The sequence below is a fragment of the Hordeum vulgare genome, chromosome 2H (assembly GCF_904849725.1).
Source record: "Hordeum vulgare subsp. vulgare chromosome 2H, MorexV3_pseudomolecules_assembly, whole genome shotgun sequence".
Lineage (NCBI taxonomy): Eukaryota > Viridiplantae > Streptophyta > Magnoliopsida > Poales > Poaceae > Hordeum > Hordeum vulgare.
The window spans coordinates 62,845,851-62,869,158 of NC_058519.1; the positions used below are offsets into that span (position 1 = coordinate 62,845,851).

General features: G+C 42.5%; 1 protein-coding gene across 1 annotated transcript; it reads right to left on the reverse strand.

Annotated features, from left to right (window-relative positions):
- Nucleotides 1-569: 569 nt before the first annotated feature.
- Nucleotides 570-22,652, reverse strand: LOC123425006 (tRNA ligase 1). Its single transcript, XM_045108679.1, has 27 exons — nt 22,487-22,652; nt 22,080-22,412; nt 20,758-20,808; nt 20,546-20,628; nt 20,370-20,469; nt 19,799-19,877; nt 19,447-19,570; nt 18,957-19,063; nt 18,712-18,840; nt 17,813-17,877; nt 17,547-17,711; nt 17,236-17,396; nt 16,813-16,844; nt 16,516-16,697; nt 16,115-16,194; nt 15,624-15,689; nt 15,248-15,537; nt 14,412-14,519; nt 9,476-9,573; nt 9,339-9,399; nt 2,779-2,855; nt 2,624-2,695; nt 2,465-2,541; nt 2,039-2,119; nt 1,784-1,886; nt 1,417-1,575; nt 570-1,254 (listed from the first exon to the last, which is right to left on the reverse strand). The coding sequence occupies exons 1-27, from the start codon at nt 22,580-22,582 to the stop codon at nt 862-864; spliced, it is 3,372 nt and encodes a 1,123-aa protein (XP_044964614.1). The 5' UTR covers nt 22,583-22,652; the 3' UTR covers nt 570-861.
- Nucleotides 22,653-23,308: the final 656 nt, after the last annotated feature.

Sequence of the window (23,308 nt, forward strand, 5' to 3'; positions counted from 1 at the left end):
TATCTTAAAAAGACTTATATTTAGATACTGAGGGAGTAGGTGGTTATTGATTGACTAAGAAATAAGTTAAAAAATAACATTCAGACTACACATGCATATAAAAGTAGTACTCCCTCCGTCACGGTTTAGAAGACGTGCATGGAAATTCTTTAGAACCTAGATGGTTATTGATTGACTATGAAATGAATTAAAAAATAACATCCACACTAGACATGCATACAACGGAGTACTAATTAGAAGCTAGGAGTAAATGCAATGCGCCTTAAACCTTGTCTATTGTGGAAATGCACGCAAATTTAACTGTATTTTTTAAACCATGACGGAGGTAGTACTACAACAAAGTATTAATTACTCCCTCCGTCCGAAATTACTTATCATAAAAGTGAATAATAACAAATGTATCTAAAAATAAAATACATCTATATACATTCATTATTATTCATTTTTGTGACAAGTAATTCCGGACGAAGGGAGTAGAAGGTAAGAGTAAATGCAATGCATCTTAAACCTTGTTTATTATAAAAATGCACGTAAATTTAACTATGCCTTTTAAACCATGACAAAGGTAGTAGTTATTATCTAGGAGTATTTATTAATTTTGATTGATGATAATTCTTAGGGGCACATGTTTCACCTACCCATGTCTAAAGACTGGTATCGCGACCTCCATGAATCCTAACCTCAACATATTTACATAGTTGTTGCCATGACTCCTAAGATCCTTTAATAATCCCTTGAAAATTTCGTGGCATGGAACTCAACATATTTACAAAGCTGTTTGGCCTCTAGCAATAACCCGATGACTCCTGATTCTATCTATGCTCAAGTCCACACCATCAAATTCTAAAACCAAGACAGGAATCAGTAGAAGTCCAGCACTCCTGAGATGGTGATGGGAGGGTCGATCAGTACACGTTTCGCTTGTCCTGATGAAAACAGCTGCGGCAGCTTGTTTGCTTCCTTTGGTGCAACACCAGGGGCTGTCCAAAGAGTAACATGTGGCCAATCATTTTTGGAATCGATCTTCTCGCCATTTACCTCTCCAAGTTGTGCCTCAAGAGCAGCCATCTTATCAGCGTAGAGGAAGGCGTTGAACGACACAGGGACTTCCTGGTTCTGGTAGACTCCATAGCTAGCAACTGCAGCTACACCATGGGCTCTTTTGTGGGCAAGGGTAACATGAGCCTTGTTTAGGTTGTCCTCCACTTTTATGCCGTTGAGAAAATTGTTTACATCGCCATCACTCTCGCCCAACTGTTACAGTTACGCAATGTGTAAATGGTTAAATTAGAGCATCATCCATCCATGACTGCTTCATGATGACAAAACCTAGCGGTAGCAGTCACATGACTACCAAGACTAGAACTGGTAAAGTGCAATACACCTTAAGGACTAAGTTGAGCATGCATATCTTACCTTTCGGAGAAGGCTCAATATATCTGCCTGGGGTACTGTAACTGCAGCAAAAACGATATTCCCAAACCTTCGCTTTTCAGTATCAGGAGTTTTGATATCACCTTTTGCAACAGCCTTTAACTGCTCCAGTACTTCTTTCACCGCAGCATCAAATGGAACCTAATAAATGAGACATTATAACACAAGAAATGCATCCTCTCTTTCCATGCAGTGAAATTTGTAAATTTGTAAATGTCACAGTGAAATTTATGATTCCAGAGAATACCAGTGCAAGTCCCTAATTAAAGGTCATCATTCATAAACTACAAATTGCAAAACCATTCTATTGCTAAAACAGAGAAAGTAAATCTAGAACTAACATGGTTACCTGAATGGAGGTTAGATAATTAGCATTCCTTGACAAGACCACACGTAGTCTTTTCTCCCACTGAGCCCATTCTTGAGCATATGAACCTTTTGATGGCTCCGCTCTGATATGACATTATTATGAAAATCAGCCAGCACATAAATAATCATGAATTTGATTATGCGTCGCTAGTTATGTAAACGATGGCAGCTGAAACTGCACTAAGTCAGTACTCCGAGAAGGGTGTACAATGAAAACTGGTTAACAATTTCATACCTCCCATGCCTGCTTTGATGCAGTCTGAATAAGCTCATTCCCTCGTTTAAGATAGTTTTGACATCACCAGGCAATGGAGCTCTGCATGAAATTTAAGTAGCAAAAAGCAATTCAGTGGATACAAGTATGCAAAGCAACATATCAATCAGAATGTACAAAGAGGACATAGCCGTTTTCTCTCGCACATGACATGAAAAACCACACATTTTCCTGGATAACAAATCTATAAAACAAGTTGTTTTTTTAAATGGTTCCTCAAGTGAAAATGAAATAAAATGTATAGTTCTACTAACATGGTATTGTAGAGACATGGAAATGAAAAGTGCATTTCCCAGCCACATATAAAAGAATGAGAGAAACAGTATCAAGAATATAAGAAACAGGACATTTGATAAACTAGTGGCGGAAATAGTGACATAACCTTACCTCTCTGGCTTCAGGAGAGGCATCTTAACCAAAGAGCCAAAACGCTCATACAATTCACTTTCAAATTCTCTTCGACACTGAAATTAGTTTGTTGATGAACATTGATAATTTGGTATATTCCAGCAGGAGTTGAAACAGTTTTTCATTAAATGTACATACCTTGCCATCATAGAGGTTGTAAAACATTAGCAAAATATAGCCAGCATTTGGTGATGCTTTGTCCAGATTTCCCTTTTATAAAATGTGGAAACAATTTAGAATGTATCACGGTTAGTATCAACCAACTTGTGTAAGAGTAAATATCGTGTGCATACCGGATGATTGACCCGCTGGAGTACACGAAACATGAAAACCGCAAGAGCTTCAAGAGAGAATGGATTTGAATCGGTGCCTGTTGATTCAAGGAACAAGAAGAAAACTTATTCAAGAACAAGGCATGACCAATCGTAAACAGATATGTATGCAATAAAATTTGTATTGTTGATCCAGAATTTTAACAAGCCCCTAGCAGGATAAATGGAAGAGTGGATTTTCAGAGGACGAGCGCCTTCAGTAGATTTATCTGGGCCACTGAATCCGGTCTCACGATTAGGGAACCCGTTGTCCACGCTGGATTTTCGCACAGCTGGTTTGTTGAATACGAGTAGAACTTGACGCGTTGTTTCCTTCAAGGAACAGGGACTGGTACTGGAAAGGGTGGTGATGCAAAGCCGGCATGGGAGGCTCTACTGCCCGGCATGGGATACTGGCCCTCTCCTATATTTCTGCCGATGCCCGCTTTCTCTCTAGACAGCGCTATAACTCTGATGACGAAAAAAATCAAGATACTTCTTTAAGAGGAGAAGGTCTAGATCCATAATGGTCTTCCAGAGTCTCATCCCAGCACATATGTGGTGCTGGGCTGCAACATCAGGAGTGAAGGCAGTAACCAACAATGGAGCTATGGAGCTCACGACTGTCTTCTTCGTCAACTCCGACATCCAGCAATGAGGACAGTGCTAAGTTCCCGCTAATGGAGGTGGCCAGGAGTGCATGATGGTCGTGGAGACCGCTTAGCGCCACCAGATCAGGTGGCATAGACACTGACCCTGCCAAGATCTCAGCCGGTATTAGCATGGCTAGATCTGACCTTTGGTCCCGTCAGTTCAGAATTGATTGTTCACGGTAGGGTAGATTCAACCAATTGTTTCTGTATATTACTATTCTTGACCATATCTTACCTAATTGAGTTTTTCTAGGATTCAGGGGAAATATGGTCATATCTGTGCCTTGCAAATCTTTGAGGTTAGTTTTGAAGATTTTGTCTGACCTTTACAAGTCAGATCCGTAAATCTGGTGGCGAACCAGTGCATGTATTCTTACTGAAATTTGGTTGGACTCCATTTCCTGATAGTTATCTATTTGTTCATGTGTTAGGGCCTCTAAATCCAGTCTCGCCACTGATTGCATGGATTCAAATGGAATTGACACTAAATTGCAAATCGGCTCTCACTTAATTGAGTTACTGCTTCTAAATGGTGATGCTTTGTTCGTGTTAATACGGCAATGGTTCATGTCATGAGATTTTTTTTTAAATCAATCTCCCCTAATAATAAAGCGCGCAGCGCTTCTTTCGTCCGTCGCGGCATTTTTGCAAAAACACCCTTCGATTTTCCGGTATTCAACCCACGGTACGTTTTTAAGTGATACAAACAGAAAAACGTTTCGTTTTTGTAGAAACACCCCTGTAGTTTTCGGAATTCAACCCGCAGTTACCTCCCCATCCCCATGTACCTGCTCCGTCCCCGCGAACCCCTGGCCGCATCCACCCACCATGCCGCCGCCGCTGCCGGACGAGCTCCTCGAGGAGGTCTTCTTCCGCCTCCCGCCGGACGAGCCCGAGCACCTCCTTTGCACCTCCCTCGTCAGCAAGGTCTGGCTCGCCCCCACCGCGAAACCCTGGCCGCATCCACCCACCATGCCGCCGCCGCTGCCGAACGAGATCCTCGAGGAAGTCTTCTTCCGCCTCCCGCCGGACGAGCCCGAGCACCTCCTTTGCGCCTCCCTCGTCAGCAAGGTCTGGCTCGCCCTCCTCTCCGACCCTCGCTTCCATGCTCGCTACCGCGACTTCCATGGAGCTCCCCCCATGCTGGGCTTCCATTGTTCTTGGCGCTCCATCTCTGAAGATAACCACCCGTACTTCTTCCCCACCATGAGATTCCGTGCGTGCATCCCCGACGACGACTGGGAGAACTTCCGCTACGCTGCGTGGGACTGCCACCATGGCCGCGTTCTCCTCGCCGATGAGGCGATGACTGTTTCGACCCCGATTCCCTCGTCGTTTGGAACCCCATGACGGGCTGCCGGAGGGAGCTGGACCGGCCCGGCCATGTCGGCAGCATCTATGCGGCAGCGGTGCTCTGTGCGGTGGCCGGCTGTGACCACCGTGCGTGCCACGCAGGCCCCTTCCAGGTGATTGATTGATTGATTGATAATTAGATGGTTGATGTTGTAGTCTGATGAGATTTCGGGGGTGTGGCTGATCTGCTGAATTTTTGACACCACCAGCTCCTGGTGAGTTTGCTCCCCTGAGTCATAATAGAGGGAGTGAGAAGAAAAGACCTTGCCGTTGGAGACGACATCTACACCATTTTTGTGTGTTGGAGTGAGTGAAGCATCACAATCAAAGCCGACATCACATCTCCTTTCTAATACACTTTTTTGGTAGTTGTGCATCTGCAATGTTTGGTAGTTTTGGACCGGACTGGATGGTCCATTGTTAGCATGTTCATTTCTGGTTCCTGGGTGAAGTTGGCAGCGGTCAGTAGTAAGGGAATGGGAGCCACAGATGTGGCCCCTGTCAGCTGTCCGGGAACGAGTGCTGGCTCTGAACCTGTATCATGAGCTTGCCGGAATACCGGCATCCATGGGTATCCTTGGCTGGATTTGTTTCCTTTTTCGTGGTGCTTGCTTCGTGTGTTTTAGCAAGGATTTTTCTTTTCCAGAGCGGGTTAAAAAGGGCTTCGACAAGTGGCCATCGTCATCTCGTGGAGTCTATGAAAGCAACGCAACACTAGGGTGTGCTCAAATGTAGACTAGCACTATATATTCCATTCTGTACAGCAAGAGATAATGTTATTTTCCTTTTACGAAACTGAACTATGTTCGAAGTTACTGTTTACTGAAGCAGTTACGGTTGCGTAGTACATCGTTATCATTCTCAACAACTTCATTCATGAGACCTTTGATACTCATGTATGAGAAAGAACTTTTGGAAATTGAGTTACTTTATTGGACGTTATCTGGGAGGCGGGACAGCGAGCAGCGGCATTCTATACGGGGTTGCATGGATCTGGTGATGCTGGAGCATGGGAACGGGGAACATCACCTCCGCCACGACATTTCAAGTATCCAAGTTACCTTTCTCCCTGAAGATTTCTTACCCTGCTGTCAGTATCACTAGGCTTGGGGTTTTGATTTTGTTAGTATCAAAATCTTGGTACTTACCAGCAAACGAGTTGTTGATCTTGGAGTATTTACTTAGTCAAGTTCATTTCTGTGATGTTCTTCAGTCAAGCTTCAGATTCTAGCCTTGATTAAATGGGAATGATATTATATAAAACCTACTAATGTTAGAAATCCTGCTACCCAACAGGATTTCCAGAATTGTGGTAGATCTGGTTTCTATAACATGGTCTGCCAGCCACTTTGAGCATTGATTAGTGTGTGGCAGTTGTTTATTAGGATTGGAAAGAAGATTTGAGTTGTAGGTGTAGGTCAATTTTTGCAAAATTATGGGTGTGCAGGTACAAAGTTATATGTAGGCAATTTTACGATATTCTGCGACTAAAGATTCAAGCATGAATTTGAATATAGTTTCATGGTTTTTTTGCTCACAAGTTTTTTTATACTTACTTCTCTTTCTATGATATTGGAATCTATGTGCTTACTTAACTGTTCAAAGGTATTTGTTTTGTTTATTGATTGGGAGTTACCACATATAAGCTTGATCCCATGTGAACTGACACACTGTTTGGAACAAAACAGAACTTAGTACTGTAGTACAGTTTGGTGGTTAAACTACTCCTTACCTCGACATTCTAATAATCTGTAATAATGATAGTTGGCATTGGTTATGCAAGATCACTTGCAGGAAAATGGTGGCTTGCTACTGTTGTACTTCCTCCGTTCCTAAATATAAGTCTTTTAAGAGATTGCACTACGGACTACATACGGATGTATATAGATATACTCATTTTGGTCCGTATGTAGTCCATAGTGTAGATTCACTCATTTTGGTCCGTATGTAGTCCATAGTGTAATATCTTAAAAGACTTATATTTAGAAATGGAGGGAGTACTTCACAATTTCTGTTGCTTCTGTTTATTTTGCATTTTTTTATTTACTGCAATTTGCAAACAAAAGTACTAGCGTGAGTGGAATATTTGTTTGTGTTGTTTACACAGGGAACATAGTCTGATGGGACAGCTCCTGAATCAAAGTCACATGAGGAAACAACTCACTTGAAGGAGTTGAAACGAATTGATCATATCCTCATGTGTCTTTGCAAGTTGCAATGGAGGTAGTATGCTTTTTTCTAGCAAAACATTCTTACTTTAGAAAGAAAAACATATTTCCTATTACTTACCTAGGTACATAATGGCAGCCGTCACACAAAAGGAAGATGGGGGCACATGAGATTTCCTGACCACTTTTTAGTCCAAAGAACAGGAGTAAAATGTTTATGAAGTTCTGCTGTTGTATTGTACTCGGAACCCTAAGTTTCTATTGCACATGAGATTTCCTGACCACTCCTTAGTCCCAAGAACAACAGTAAAATGTTTCTCAAATTCTGCTGTTATATTGTACCTAGAAGTGTATTCATCAAACTGCCTTGTCAACCATTTGTTGTTTACTCTTAAACTTGTAACATATTTCTTCTCAGTTACCTTCTGCCCTACCCTCCATCCTTTCCAGATAACTATATATGTCCTACCATCTGCGTCAGAACAAGAGAAAGAGACAGATGATCTATTACCACAGAGGCATTTTTCCTGTCATTGACCATATTATTTACCAATGACTAGAAAAAATACAGAGATTTCAATGAAATTGTACTGAGCTCAAGTAAACTGTGTAATTTGTGAGCTGGGATAACGACTATAGAGAAGAAGATAATGTTGTCTGGTGTGCATGAGGATTTAGTACACGTTCGCCATAAGAGTATATGTATCTTCAAGCATGATTTTCGTGCCTTGCATGTTGTGTTCTTTTAGTATATTTTCTTCCGTTGCAACGCACGGGCATTTTTATACTATATATATATATATACTAATAAAGCAATTAGTGCTTCTGTCGTCCGTCATTAACATTGCCCATAAAGTTGATGAAAATTACCCACAATTGCCACTTATAAGTCATAGAAAACGTTTCAAACAAGAAAATCTCCGGACTGGGCCGGCCCATGTAGGCACCTCCTATATTACGCTCTGGGCATTGGAAAAAGATGCAACACACCTATTTGGGCCGGCCCATGCGTGGCCGCCTGTTCTTTTAGTTTAGTTTTTTTATTTTACTTTTCGGTTCCATTTTTTCTACTTTAAATAATTTAGAACTTCAAATAACTTTTCTGAAATTTAAGAAACTGAGAATTTTGAAATAAAATATTAAAAAAACATAATTTTTTTGAGAATTCAAAAACTACTCAGGAGTTTTGAAAAATGTTTGCATATGCAAAATAATATTTAAATTTTTAGAAAATGTCTGTAAAATGAAAAAAGTTAATAATTTTAAACAAAAGTCCGTGTAAAAATCTTAAAAACAGTCCATGCCTCTGTTTTTAGTCTCATTTTTTATTTTCATTTTCTGTTCCATTTTTTAAATTTAAATAATATCGACTTTTGAAAGACTTTTGCAACTTATAAAACTGAGATTTTTGAAATAGAATTTTGAAGAAAACATAAAATGTTTGTGAATTCAAAAAATGCTCGGGATATTTGTAAAAGTATTCCCATATTCAGAAAAATGTTCATAATTTTGAGAACAATGTTGGTGAAAACAATAAAAGTCCATGATTTTGAGAAAAAAGTTTGTGTATTTTTTTTGAGTGCAATTGAAAAAAATGTTTGCTAATTCAAAAAATGTTCATGCATTTCAAGAAATGTCTTAAAATTTGAAGGACGTAATATGATCAGCATCCTTGAAGATTATAATTATTTTTCTCCCATTGCAACGCACGGGCCCTTTTGCTAGTTAGTGGTGATTTAAGCATAAAGTTTTGATGCTCAGAATATTGATGTCTTGTGCACACCTGCTGTTAAATGCAAATCATGACACTGTTAATTTAGATTAGTCAAGCCAATATTGCAGCAAGCTTTTTCTCCTTGAAAAAAAGGAATCAATAGTGATGTCAATTGCAAATCTTATAATCATGAACTATTCAAATTTTGAAGTAAGACCCATGCATGTGTGTCAGTGGGCATGCCCCGGCACAAAACATGTTTAGCCCCATTGACTGCCGTGGCCTATGGGCCAGGCCACCCTTTCCGTGGATGAAATAGGACATCAAGTAATCGATCTGCCCTACCTATACTGCTGGTGAATATATCAACATAGCCGACTGTGCGGCCATGATTGTGAACTATCAGGTGCTCGTCCACCAAAACGACTATTGTGGCAAGTCAATAAGAGGCCTCACTGAGACTATCAATGAAGTCATGGCGTCCACATGATCTCTAGATTGATTTGAGTGTGATGTGTCACATTTCTATCACAATTCAAACAGATGCAAAAGTTCCCAAAGAAATGAAATTTGATGTTTCTCTTTTGAGTTCCTTGCGAAGTGAAGAACGTAAACTTGAGACAATAGAAAGATGAATAATGAAGCATAAGTTACCTTCAGAATCAGGAATAACAGGAACAGCAGCAGCCTTTGTCGTCCCACACATATCCTCAATCTGGAATAAATGAATTTATCAGTTCAGTTCTTCCTATATTGTCAGAACCAATTTCAAGGGGAAACAGTAATCTTGCCTGCCGCCAGACTTCCTCATTTGGTGCATTTTTGTCAGCGAGGGTTATTCTAAATGGTTTCTTTTTTCGCTCATCAGCAACCTTTTGCCAGTATCTTCCTGTAAGGGTGGACAGTTAACAAAATGATCAAAATAAATAATGTATTAATTTGGCCGAAATATAGCACCTAAAACAGCAAAAAAAATCCAAAGCATAGGTAGCGACACAAAATTTGTGGCAATCTAAAAAATACTCACACTGATATACTGATAAATCTCTACTGCTATAATACAGTAGTTTTGAAATTGGATTAACACACTTCTTGTGTTTTCGCGCCAACACAACATTGGCAGTCCATCTCTCTTGTTGTGTTTTTCTCAGCTATCTAACAGGCATACAGACGCGTAATCGAACAGCTAAGAACTGCCGGGTTCGCTCCCTGTTCTGGCATCCCAGGGGCATGCACATGCCAAACTCTGTACAATAATAAACAAAAATAAAATTCAAACTACATCTGCATCCCATGCGAGGGGGGTTAAGAATATTCCTGCCACCTCACAATATGCATGTGCGGCACCGGCACAGCAACATAACTTTGCGTGTTTTACTCCTCTCTGTATGTAAATAATACTAGCTCTGAACATGTTTCTTGATCCGAAAGTGCTCCGAAGATGTAAACTGGGCATGATGTTCTATCTCTAATTAACGCTGGCTGAAGTGGTCTACTGTGAATGGGAGCCTTGGCGCAGCGGTAAAGTTGTTGCCTTGTGACCATGAGGTCATGGGTAGTTGTTGCCTTGTGACCATGAGGTCATGGGTCCGAGTCCTGGAAACAGCCTCTTGCGGAAATGTAGGGAAAGGCTGTGTACTATAGACCCAAAGCGGTCGGACCCTTCCCCAGACCCTGCGCAAGCAGGAGCTACGTGCACCTGGTTGCCCTTTAAAGTGGTCTACTGTCCATGGAAAAATCATTTCTTGGCAAAAGCAAAGCTTACCAGCTGCTATTTAGAGAATGGCGGCTGCTAGGCGTCATCCGGATGTACTGAAGAAAAAAACATCCGCCTTGTCCATCGTCCGACTAATCCTGATCAGAGAATCTAGTCTAAGCCAACACTCCCATACATTGGTCAGTTGATGTACTCGCTCGCAGCACGGCGACGCCGTCGCAGCACCATCGTGCCATCCGAGCATCACCTTGCCGGCGTTTAGCAACAACTCATTGCCAAACACTGTTGCTGCAACTCCCTCGTCGCAGCAGTCGACGTTGTTGCAGCCGGCTTTGCCGGCCGTCACCGCTGCTGCAACCCCCCTCATTGCAGCAGCCGGCATGGCTGCAGCCAGCTTGTCACCGGCCACCACTGCTGCGACCCCGCCTCGCCGCCGGACACCGCTGCAAACTCCCCTTGTCGCAGCACCGTCGGTTCCCTCGCCATACCCGTCATTGATCTTGCAGCATCTCACCGCCATGCTTCTTCATATGTCCTTGCAGCATCACCGGCTCGCCGGAGTGCCGCTCGCAGCTCGAGGCACGGTGCCGTCCTCACCGCAGCTCTGCGAGGCGTGGTGGCGCAGCTTGCAGCACTGGTGAAGCCTCGCCGTCGCCGGTCTCTGTGGGATTGCAGCACTGGCCATGGAGAGGAGCGCGGAGCTCGCATCTGAGCAGGAAAGAGGATAATGGAAAGGAGAGGGGATGTTGTCATGTGTGGGGAGGAGATAAGGAAGAAAGTGTATGTGGGCGGGCCCATACGATGCCTGTCGAATGGACGAGTCGGCTGGCAAATGAGCACTGTGCATCCGGCTGTAATCAAGCAGTTTCCTTAAAGAATAGTGAATAATGCACGCACCAATAATCAATTGGAGAAGGCACAGCTGTGATGGTCTACCATATGCTACCACTAGAAAACTGCAACAATTGAACCCATCCACACTCCAATTTGTAGAAGATCTAAGAACAAGTTGGGCCCGATGAACAACAACAACAACAACCAAGCCTTTCAGTTCCAAACAAGTTGGGGTAGGCTAGAGTTGAAACCCATAAGATCTCGAAGCCAAGTCATGGCTCTGGAACGTGGATAGCTAACTTCCACGCACCCCTGTCCATGGCTAAGTCTTTGTCGATATTCCAAACCTTCAGGTCTCTCTTAACGGACTCCTCCCATGTCAAGTTTGGTCTACCACGACCCCTCTTAACATTCTCAGCACGCTTTATCCGTCCGCTATGCACCGGCGCTTCCGGTGGCCTCCGTTGAATATGTCCAAACCATCTGAGACGATGCTGGACCAGCTTCTCTTCAATCGGTGCTACCCCAAGTCTCTCTCATATATCGTCATTTCGTACCCGATCCTTCCTTGTGTGGCCACATATCCATCTCAACATGCGCATCTCTGCTACACCTAACTGTTGGATATGTCATCTCTTGGTTGGCCAACACTCCGCGCCATACAACATCGCAGGTCGGATAGCTGTCCTATAAAACCTGCCTTTTAGCTTTTGTGGCACTCTCTTGTCACAGAGTACGCCAGAAGCTTGGCGCCACTTCATCCACCCAGCCTTGATTCGGTGACCCACGTCTTCATCGATATCGCCATCCTTCTGCAACATGGACCCCAAATATCGAAACGTGTCTCTCTCCGGTACCACCTGCCCACCAAGGCTAACCTCTCCATCCTCGTGCCTAGTAGCATTAAAACTGCACCTCATGTATTCAGTTTTAGTTCTACTAAGCCTAAAACCTTTCGATTCTAGAGTCCGCCTCCATAACCCTAACTTTCTATTAACCCCCGTTCGGCTATCATCGACTAGCACCACATCATCCGCAAAGAGCATACACCATGGGATATCTCCTTGTATATCCCTTGTGACCTCATCCATCACCAAATCAAAAAGATAAAGGCTCAAAGCTGACCCTTGGTGTAGCCCTATTCTAATCGGGAAGTCATCGGTGTCGCCATCACTTGTTCGAACACTTGTCACAACATTATCATACATATCCTTGATGAGGGTAATGTACTTTATTGGGACTTTGTGTTTCTCCAAGGCCCACCACATGACATTCCGAGGTATCTTATCATAGGCCTTCTCCAAATCAATGAACACCATATGAAGGTCCTTCTTTTGCTCCATGTATCTCTCCATCAGGTTTTTGGTCACGCTTGTCAACCTTCTTAAGCGGTGTTCAATGACTCTCTCCCATAGCTTCATGGTATGGCTCATCAGCTTGATTCCACGGTAATTAGACCCTGTTTGGTGCCAATAAGTCAGGTGACTTAAAACCAGTGACTTATAAGTCACCCTTGTTTGGTTGTCACCTGACTTATAAGTCACCTGACCACACCGGCGACCTCGTTGTCGAACTGGACAGACCTCGCCGCGCTCTGGACGCCGCCCGGCACGACGGCGCTGTGGTCGTCGTCGACCTCGCCGAAGAACGGCTCGCCGGAGTAGCGGAGCATGCAGGCGTCGAGCCAGACGACGGCGTCCTTCTTGGACGAGCAGAGGCGGTGCTGCAGCCGGCGGGACGGGGCGGGGCGCGGCGCGGCGGCCGGCGGGCGGGGCGCTGCAGCCGGCGGGGCGCGGCGGCCGGCGGGCGGGGCGGGGCGAGACGGCCGGCGGGGCGGTGCTGCAGCCGGCTGGGGCGGGGCAGGGCGCGGCGCGGCGGCCGGCTGGCGGGGCGGGGCGCTGCAGCCGCGGGGCGGGGCGCTGCTGGGACGGGGCAGACGGGACGGTGGGCTGGCTGAAAAAGTGGTGGGACCCACCCAAAAGTAAGTGACTTATAAGTTATAAGTTGGGGTGGAGCAACTTATGACTTATAAGTTGGGGTGACTTATAAGTTGAACCTGTTTAGCAAAATAAGTCACTTTTTGCACTTTTTAACTTATAAGTTGGTGACTTATTTGGAACCAAACAGGGCCTTAGTACAACTTTGAACACCCCCCTTGTTCTTAAAGATTGGTACTAAAATACTCCGCCTCCATTCTTCGGGTATCTTGTTTGACCGAAAAATGAGGTTGAAAAGCTTAGTTAGCCATACTATCGCTATGTCTCCAAGGCCTCTCCACACCTCGATGGGGATACCATCAGGACCCATCGCCTTGCCTACTTTCATCCTTTTTAACGCCTCCTTAACCTCACACTCCTGGATACGTCGCACAAAGCACATGCTGGTATCATCAAAGGAGTCGTCTAGCTCAATGGTAGAGTTGTCAACCTCTCCGTTGTAAAGGTTGTCAAAGTACTCCCGCCATCTACGCTTGATCGCCTCATCCTTCACAAGAAGCTGATCATCTCCGTCCTTGATGCATTTGACTTCACCGACATCCCTCGTCTTCCTCTCCCTAATCTTGGCCATCTTATAGATGTCCCTTTCGCCTTCCTTAGTGTTTAAACGTTGGTAGAGGTCCTCATACGCCCGACCTCTCGCTTCACTCACCGCCCGCTTTGCAGCCTTCTTCGCCACCTTATACTTCTCCATGTTAGCTGCGCTCCTGTCCAGATATAGGCATCTGAAACAGTCCTTCTTCTCCCTAATAACCTTCTGGACCTCATCGTTCCACCACCAGGTGTCCTTAGCTTCCCTTCTACTTCCCTTGGTCACCCCAAACTCCTCTACAGCGACCTTCCGCAAGAAGGTCGCCATACTCGTCCACATCAAGTTTGCATCGCCTCCTTCCTCCCAAGGGCCCTCCTTAATGACCCTCTCCCTGAAAGCCTGGGATGCCTCCCCCTTGAGCTTCCACCACTTCGTTCTAGCGACTTTGGCGCGCTTATCCCGTTGGACACGAATCCTAAAGCGGAAGTCAGCAACCACAAGCTTATGTTGAGGGACAACACTCTCTCCAGGTATCGCTTTACAATCAATGCAAGCGCGTCTGTCTTCTCTTCTAGAGAGGACAAAATCAATCTAGTTAAGTTGGGCCCGATGAACATCACTGGAAAATGTTACCAAATGTTCCATACCTTTAGTACGATCTCCCATCAAACTGTGAAGAGGACGATTATCACCAAGCCCACCGGGTGTGCTTAATATTTGCTCACATAAAGCAGACTTCGCACAACCAGGTATACCTGAAAGAAGAATAAACATGACAAAAGAAGATAATGAGCAATAGTAATTAGTAAGCAAGAAATGTTTGGCAGCGCATATATTTTATCAAAAACTGTTTCAGGTATGAACCAAGTGTTGTATGACTTTATGTGATACGTTGATAATAGAGATAAGAGGAAATATATACAAACACAGAACAGATAATAGCAAGATAAGATGTATGTAAATAAAAAACAATCGCATTTTATGAAGAATGTAATAAAATTGTAGGCACAACACGCCATTACTGAACAAACAAGGTTTTTCTGGCATTGAGGCATACTGACACCAACCTTAGGGCCTATTTGATCTGGCATAAGCATATGCTCATTCGATTTATAAGATTAATCCAAGCAGCCAAAGCCCAAAGAACAAGTAGTTTTTATGCTTACGGCTAATATTATGAACATCACCATCCACTGACAGCTGCTAGTACCCAACTTCTATCACTAACTAATCTGATTTATCTGGTTTATAAGCTATTAAGCTCGATAACTGACATAAGCCAAAGCTACGCCAAATAGGGTTCCTGCATCTTATGAATGCTCAAGCATGTTCAAAAATTCAGAACCAACAATCTGTGCCGTCCTTTTTTATCTTTCTTGAGCAGTGATAAACATTCTCAGTATCCTGATTATTAAAATCACTGAGTACAATTCAAAATCAAGAAACTTAAGTCTCAGAATCTGGTATCAGAAATCAAATTTACCAGGAAAGAAGACAATAAGGCCCTCAGTTTTCGAAACAACATCCAGGGATGTCGATGTAGGACTAGAAGGAGCTGTCCCACGTTCTGGCTGAAGGTCACCCTCTTCATCTCTCTGTGCATCAAGTATGGCCAAGAAATTTTCTGTTTGAACCAAATCACCAGCAGCCCCTATCAAAGCCTGGTTTGCAGGACTACGCTTAGCATATTGTTCAAGGAAAGGTTCTGCTTCGCTAAGATATGTTGAGGATAGCAGCTGCTTGTTTTCATACTTTCTTCTGATGTATACAGCCCTACAATGGGTAACCAGTTTTATTTAACACAAACATTTGTAAGAAACTAATGATACATGCTATGAAGAGAGAATTGAGCAATATACCATTCATCCAACATTTTGGTAAGCTCTTTCTGCTTACTTGCTGATGTTCCCCAAATCTTCATTTGCCTATTAACACATTCAGGAACATTAATATCAGGGGAAGCACTGTTTGTACTGAATACAAAAGCAGCAAGACCATGTAAGTAGTCACAGTTGACAACTCAGATACAGCAAATCAAGCATGAAATCATCACTTGCCGAAGAAAATTCTTGAATTTCAGGAAGTTATAGACATCTGTGTATGTCCCTGCCTTGTACGTATTGACATTCGCTGTTATATGTATACCAACTAGGTAGAAGGATGGAGGATGTGTTACAACTGTTTTCTGAAATTACATAAATTATGAAGAACACGAAGCTAAACCAGCAATGATAAAGTTCACAAAATAGTTAATTGTCACAATTGGCATTGATTTATTATCAATTGTTCAAAGAGACGCAGAGGAAAGCTGAAGCTTGAAATTTAGATAAGATTGGCCTACATGGCATACCTCAGGTAATAAGTTCTATACGCAGATGGGCCATCTTTGAAGAGGGTGGATAGGCCATTTCGAATTAAAAATGTTCTTATCTGTCAGGTAGAAATACAAGAAAATTGTTAGAAAATACATATTCAGCAAAGTTAAACCTATATAGTTGTAGACCTCTCCCATGTGCAAGAATAAAAAATCTACTGAAGGAAAGGGAGTCCATACAAAAATGTCAGAGGGAGATCCCCTGGAAGTAACAGGAATGCACAACCATAAGCATATTATTACCATTGCAAAACTTAATTAGCGAAGTCAACATGGAAGTAACCAATCCAAAGTAAAAAAAAAGAGCATAGTATTCATATCTCAAGAAGTTGACCAAGCCAAGTAACAAAAGAAGCTGAAAACAATAGTAAAGGTACCTTATAGGTCAGGAATTTTAGTTTAACCATCAAATTTGAATCCTCAACTGCCAGACCATCCTTACTTGACAAACTTGAATCCAAAGCACCATTGATATTTTTCAGTAAAGTGTTACTGTCTTTGGCAAGTTCAGCAGCCTTCTTATTATTCGCCTTGAACAGGTTTACATCAACGAAGAAACCTAGCCATGGAACATAGATCAGTCAAAGGCACATCAGTGCATGTTTTAATTGCAAGAACTAAAAACTGATTGTCATGAGAGGCGAGAATTTTATATAACAAAAGGTTCATCTTACCTCTGTACAGTGGCCACAACTCTTGATTTTTCCTATAAAGGAAAATGCAGGATTCATTAGACCTATATAAATCTCAAAAAGAGAAGAATAGAGAAAATACTTTCATAAGCTAATGAGATACTCTCTCCCCATTTCATATTACAAGGCATAACTTAGTCAGGCGTGGGAATTAAATAAGCCATTAATAGTATAGGAAAATGACCATGGTGGCCATGAAGTCATCGTCTATGGAAGGAGAAAACAATTAGTATGAGTATTTAACCATAAAAGTGAAGGGAGATGAAAGATGAACGGTGGCAAAAGCGAGAAAATAATTATTACTTCCAAATGCAGGACTTATATTTTTAAAAAGGGTGCAAAATTAAACTTTATAGTTCGATGAAATGGAGGGAGTCGTACACAAGGATGATTTCACAAGCTTACCTCATCTCTTGCTGATAGCGTCTAAAAACAGAATCACTGTACACATGAATAACCATCTTGTAACACAAGTTATCATTTGAAAGAGAATCAACCTTTTGATAATTCCAGGAACATTTGAAAGATGCATGGAAATTTTTCCGCTTCATCAGACCAATCATCTCCTGTAACAGTCCAGAACAGGACAAAGTGAATTACATATAACAAGCTATTGGCTTACTGGTGTTGCAGTTATCATGCATTTAAAACGGAAGTATCTCTATTAAAGTCTAGAACAATCTATTGTTGGACAAGAACCAGTAAAATATGCTAACCTGTAATTTCTTAGTTGCATAGTCCGTCGGATGTGCTTGCAAAAAATGAGTGACAACTGATTTATCAGCATTTCGAGACTGAGCCTCGAGACCACTGTTTCCAAACCAATCACAGTGGTCCGGACACATTGAAGATCCAACGTTTTCAATAAGTGCTTTAATTTGCTGTCATGTATAAGTAGAAGTTACAGCAAGGTAGAACCAATACAAAGTTAAGACAAATGATGAAGGAGAGGGGAATAGCACTTCACAACATTAAATATTACCTGCTTCTCATCTGACCTATTAGCAGCACATATTTCTCGTAAACTTGGTCCTAAATCAGAGTCGCCTGCATATAATAGTAACTCTGTGAATCAGTAGACATAAGTGTTTACAACTTCACAGATCAGAAGCCTCAAACAATCTCAGAACATGATCAAATACATCAGAAAATCTTTGTTAGGATAGCACATTGTACTGACATTAAGGTTCCTAGATTTGTGACACCCCTTTCCAAGAGTGAATGTTTCTTCTTTTTTGTTAGTTTGAACTTGAATCATTTAAGGTTCCTAGATCTGTGACACCCCTTTCCAAGAGTAAATATTTCTTCTTTTTTGTTAGTTTGAACTTGAATCACCTATGACAAATTGATAGGTTGAATTTAAAACCACACAAACGTTCATACTCTGTACTTTCATGTTTGCTGAATCGATTCTTTTGTATTCACTTGAGAAGAATTGATCGGTTGTGATCAACCTCTGTGATCTACAGGTCCAACCATGATATATCAATTGCTAATGATTACAAAATAGTTATGCATGTAATGTGTAGGCATTTTTTCGGAAAAAAGCAAATCTCTGTATCTGTAACGGACTATCGGGTCAATGTGTATTTGACTATAAGCATTGGTGTTGCAGAGTTTAGCTCAGAGTCGGAAGCAGACTAAGTGACTGGTACGATTAGCACTGCAATATGGTATAAAAACTACAAATACAATAAAACAAAAACAAAAAGGTAGCGTGGTTTTCGTTGGAGAGGAAGTCTTATTAGGTGACTTCAAAATTAAAGAAAGTTAATATTGAGATGAAAGCTTGGTCAATGTCATCTATAAATAAACTGAAACCTTCCTAAATAACTCATCCATTCACTCAAACAACAAGATAACTTCATTATAGTGGCTTACCTCCATCTAGCGAAGGTTTTGGTAAGTTCCTCAAAACTTCTTCCATCTGAACTGAACTTTCACGATTGACAATACGGGCAACCAGACCTTCAAGAATCTCACCCTGCACCATTACATGATCCTTTGACCCTAGAACAAATAGTTAGTACTTTGATGGTGAGGAGAGATAAAAATATACCAGCCCAGTTTAGAGCGCCATTGAAAACTAGAGTCTCAAGAAAAAAAATCTTTCAAGATAGTCATACCTGGCACAGATATATCAGCTATTTCATCAAGGGCTTTGCATACAGGTGTGGCAGTACCCTCTTCACACAAAGCGTCGTAGGCAGCAAAGAACGAAGTGGCGGATTTCCTAATGGGGATGTAAGCAGAAAGCATAATAATGTTATGGGCAGACCTAGAGCCAAATAAATATACTGGATGATTGCAAAACATGGGATGCCACAATTAAGAAGTGGATTGGAGGTCTTCTCTCCTCCGTACGGTGCGACTACATGAGGTGCCATTATTAAATTAATTAATTGTACCAAGTATTCCGCCCTCCCTATTAGTCCTATTAAATGGGCAATGCACAAGTATATCATGTCAAACGCCTTATTTGTACTGTGAGTGTGCATATGTGAGCGTCTGCGTTTGTAATTTTGTACTGTGTTTCTAAAAGTATATAGTGTCAAACAAGGCAGCCAAACACTATAGGCGGAGAACTTTCCACACATGAAGTTATCAGATGAGCACCTCGTGGAAAATAGCCAGATATGGTTTGTTGGTAGGCGCCATTTCCGACAAAATGAAATCAACTCTGGGGTAGAATAGAATTGAGGCTTGCCATGGCCCAATTCTGTCACAGCTGTAACTACAGCTGCAAAAAAGCCAAAATATAATTCATACAACATCATACCAAAGGAGATTATCAATAATGTGGAAGTTGATGAACTGGAACAAATGCAGCAAGTGACTTCATACTTCAGAAGGAAAGTGTAAGAATAATGCATCATTTACAGCTTGAATACATTATCAGAATGAAATAATGGCGAACAAAGTATACACTGAACAGTGAACACTTTAGTCAGGAGAAAAATAGGCATACCATAATCATCCTTCGGCCTTTGCCCATGATCTCCTAATACAGCTGTGACAAGTTCCATCGAAATGCATATTCGGTTTTTCTAGAAGCACAAAACAGTGGGAAAATCAGAAACCTTAAGAGAACTGCTGGGAACAAAAGGCAAAAAGGATACGGTAAGGATGCTTGATTGTGTTTAATTCGAACAAACTAGCTCCAACAGTTTAACTACCTAGGCGTGTTATAATTTAATTGGTAAGCATTAGATTTTATATTTGCTTATGTGAGTTTGTACAAATTAGGAAACATGTCAAATTAAAGAGCTGAGCTGAAAAAAATCAAAGTGCAAAAATACATATAAAATAATACTCCCTCCGTACGGAAATACTTGTTATTGAAATGGATAAAAATGGATGTATCTAGAACTAAAATACGTCTAGATACATCCATTTCTCCGACAAGTATTTCCAGGCACTCATACTATATGCTAAAGAATTGATGTGTATCAAGTACTGAAAGGACCAGACACGGGAACATGGAAAACAAAAGTCAACAAATGAATTTTTTGACAAAAGCTGCAATGGGTGTGGAATACCTCAAGAAAATCATTGAATTCCGATTGCATTTTAGGAGCTTTGCTGCCCCAAGCTTCACGAAACAAACGACCCAGGACAAAGACGCCCACAGCAGTGAAGCTACAAGCAGAATTTATGCCTTCAGTCAGAACACAAGTAGCTCAAGAAATAGTGCAGAAAAAAGCGCAGTGCGTACATATTTCCAAAGCTGTTCTTGGCATATGCACCACCTCGGTGACCCGCATACATGAATAGGGATCCTGAATGTTTGAGCGTAACCTGAGGAAAACAAAATATCTTAGCAGGACAAACACTTCTTATTAGGCAGCAGGCTACGAACAAACAGTATACTCTAGTATTAGTTCCCAAAATGCAATTAATTAGAAGGAAGTGACGAATTATATATACCTCAATGGTAGCTAATCCCTGCGATACAATCTCAATCATCCGAGTTCTTGTCTGCAATCACACAGGTAGGGTCACAGTGAAAATTCTAGAGTCAATATTCCATTTACTAAATGGGAATAAGAGACACTAAATGAGCCTACTGTTACTAAAATATCTCCTGTATAGTTAGTTCTTTAACATATTCTCATCAAGAACAACTAAATACGTTTACATTAATCAAATCCATCAAGGTCTATACAGCTACATTGCAGATTGCAGACATCATGTTCAAGCATCCAATGGCTGAAAGTACAGTGGAGTGCATGGATTACTCAGTAAAAAGAAAAAGTCATATTGTCAGAAATGTGATGGAAACCTAGCAAAGTAAGCAATACTGATTTAAAAAGTTGGAAACTAGGCTCCTTTTACTTTTTTAGCATTGCGGCAGATTCTGGTAGTTCCACTGAACTGCTTTTAGATATTCGTATATTTTGTTTGTTGTGTTCCAAATTATACAAGGACAATCACTGAAAAACTGAATTTATCTATTGATCTGATTTACTAAAAGGAGTAATAGACTTCCAACACGCTCTTTTCCCAACCAACTTAAACACATCAACCGCAAACTGAGCCCAAGTGTAGCAGGATAATTAAGGTGGCCTATCTTCATAACCATTATAAAGTATGGCTACTGGAAATAGCGGAACAAGGTTTCAAATCATGATGTTCAAGGTCTCTACAGCTGCAATGCAGATTGCAGACATCACTCTCAAGCATCCAATTGGCTGAAAGTACAGTGGAGTGCATTGATTACTCTGAAAAAACTCTGTTTCGGCAAAGTGGAATAGAAACCTAGAAAAAAATGAGCAATGCTCTTTTAGCATTACAGTAGATTATGAAGTTCCACTGAACCGCTTTAAATAGTCGTGTCTTCCATTTCTTGTGTTCCAAAATCATATATGAGAACAATCAGTGGAAAACAGAAATTATGTATTAATCAGAAACAGAGTAATAGACTTCTCACACGTTCTTCTCCAAACCAACTTGTAAACAAGCACATCACATCAAACGCAAACTGAGCCCAGGTGTAGCTGAACAGTTATGGTGGGCAGACCCCATCAACTAATAATTAACTAAAGTTGGGTCAAAGTCAAACTGTGGAACTGAAGTCAATGCTCATAATGTGAAACGTGTCCACGAGCATCAAATGATCATGAACGCAGAGCGGTTCCCCGACGGTTACTCGGGAGACACCTGTGTCGATTGTCACAGGGTGGTCGAAGCAACGGGCAATTCAACAAACACCTAGATGATGATGAAGGGGAACCGAACCAAGCACGCACCTCCTGATCAGATTTCTCGTTCTCGAACTTGGGGTAGAAGGTGGCCCTGATCTGCGCCTCGGCGAAGGTGTTGTTGTCCACCGAGAACTCCGCGGCCCCCTTGATCAGCCTGGAGAGCTTGTCGCTGGCGCCGCCCTGCTCGGCGGTGACGACGGAGGACGAGGACGAGGAAGCCGATGTCGCGTAGCCCCTGGGCACCCACGCCTGCGCCGCCCCCGCCGCTCTCGTCTCTAGGGACATCCTCTCGACGGCCGCGGACGAGGGGGCGGGGGCGGGGGCGGGTGCAGGGGCGGGGGCGGCCTTTGGCTTCCATCTCTGCTGCGTCTGCTTGCCCTGCGGGAGACACGGTTAGGGTTTGGGGCGCTCGAGGGGAGGGAGGGGGAGGAGGAGAGATGGGAGAGGCGTACGTGGTCGCGGCGAGGAGGCATTGCGAAGGGCGGGGCGGGGAGGAGGAGGGGGAGGAACCGCCTGGGGCTGTGGGAGAGAGAGAGGGAGAGCGACATATAAGTGCTGGCCGCGACGCCGGGGCGAGGGATGGAGGTCGGTGTCGGTGGGGGGAGTGGCGCCGCCGAAGGCACGGCGGGGTCAGGAGAGTTTAGCGGCGATGGAAGGAAATGGTAATGCTAAGACTTGGGCCAGGCCATTTCGGCATTATTGTGGGACGGCCCGCTAAAATATTAACGACACTACAATAGTGTCAAAAAAAAAAACACAAAATCACTAGTTAACGAATACATCTTCCAACGATTACTTCCACTATCACAGGTTGTGACAAGTGACGCATTGCATGCGTGCCACATGTCACAACCGGGTTTTCCCTTTTTTCGTAGATCCGTATTTTCAAAACGTTTTATCTCCTAAACCGTGCGTTCAAATCTCGAACCGTTTTCACCGTTGACTTTCTCGCGTTGAGATCTTTAAAACTAGATCCCATGTTGATTAGTTTTGACGAACTTTTTTTTCATGAAAAAACCGAAACGAAAAAACCGTGCCTCACGCGATAGAAGAAAAAAAAACAGAAAACGCGTTTTTTTCCCTTTACGAGAGGCACGGGTCATGTCTCTCACTAAGGAAAACCGTGCCTCTCACGGGAAAAAAAAGAGCAAAAAGAAAGCAAAAAACCGTGCCTCCCCCTTTTCGAAAGAGGCGCGTCCGTGCCTTTCGCAAAGGCAAAAACATGCATTTTGCGGAAGAAAAACCGTGCCTCTTCCTTTTTGAAAGAGGCACGG

What these genes read in the sequence shown, in the direction of transcription:
- LOC123425006 (XM_045108679.1), bottom strand. Translation starts at nt 22,582, where the DNA reads ATGTCGCTCTCCCTCTCTCTCTCCCACAGCCCCAGGCGGTTCCTCCCC. An exon ending in ACGAGAAATCTGATCAGGAG is followed by an intron (nt 20,809 to 22,079) that starts GTGCGTGCTTGG and finishes GTGTGATTGCAG; the next exon opens with ACAAGAACTCGGATGATTGA. An exon ending in TAAAATTCCTGACCTATAAG is followed by an intron (nt 16,195 to 16,515) that starts GTACCTTTACTA and finishes TCTACCTGACAG; the next exon opens with ATAAGAACATTTTTAATTCG.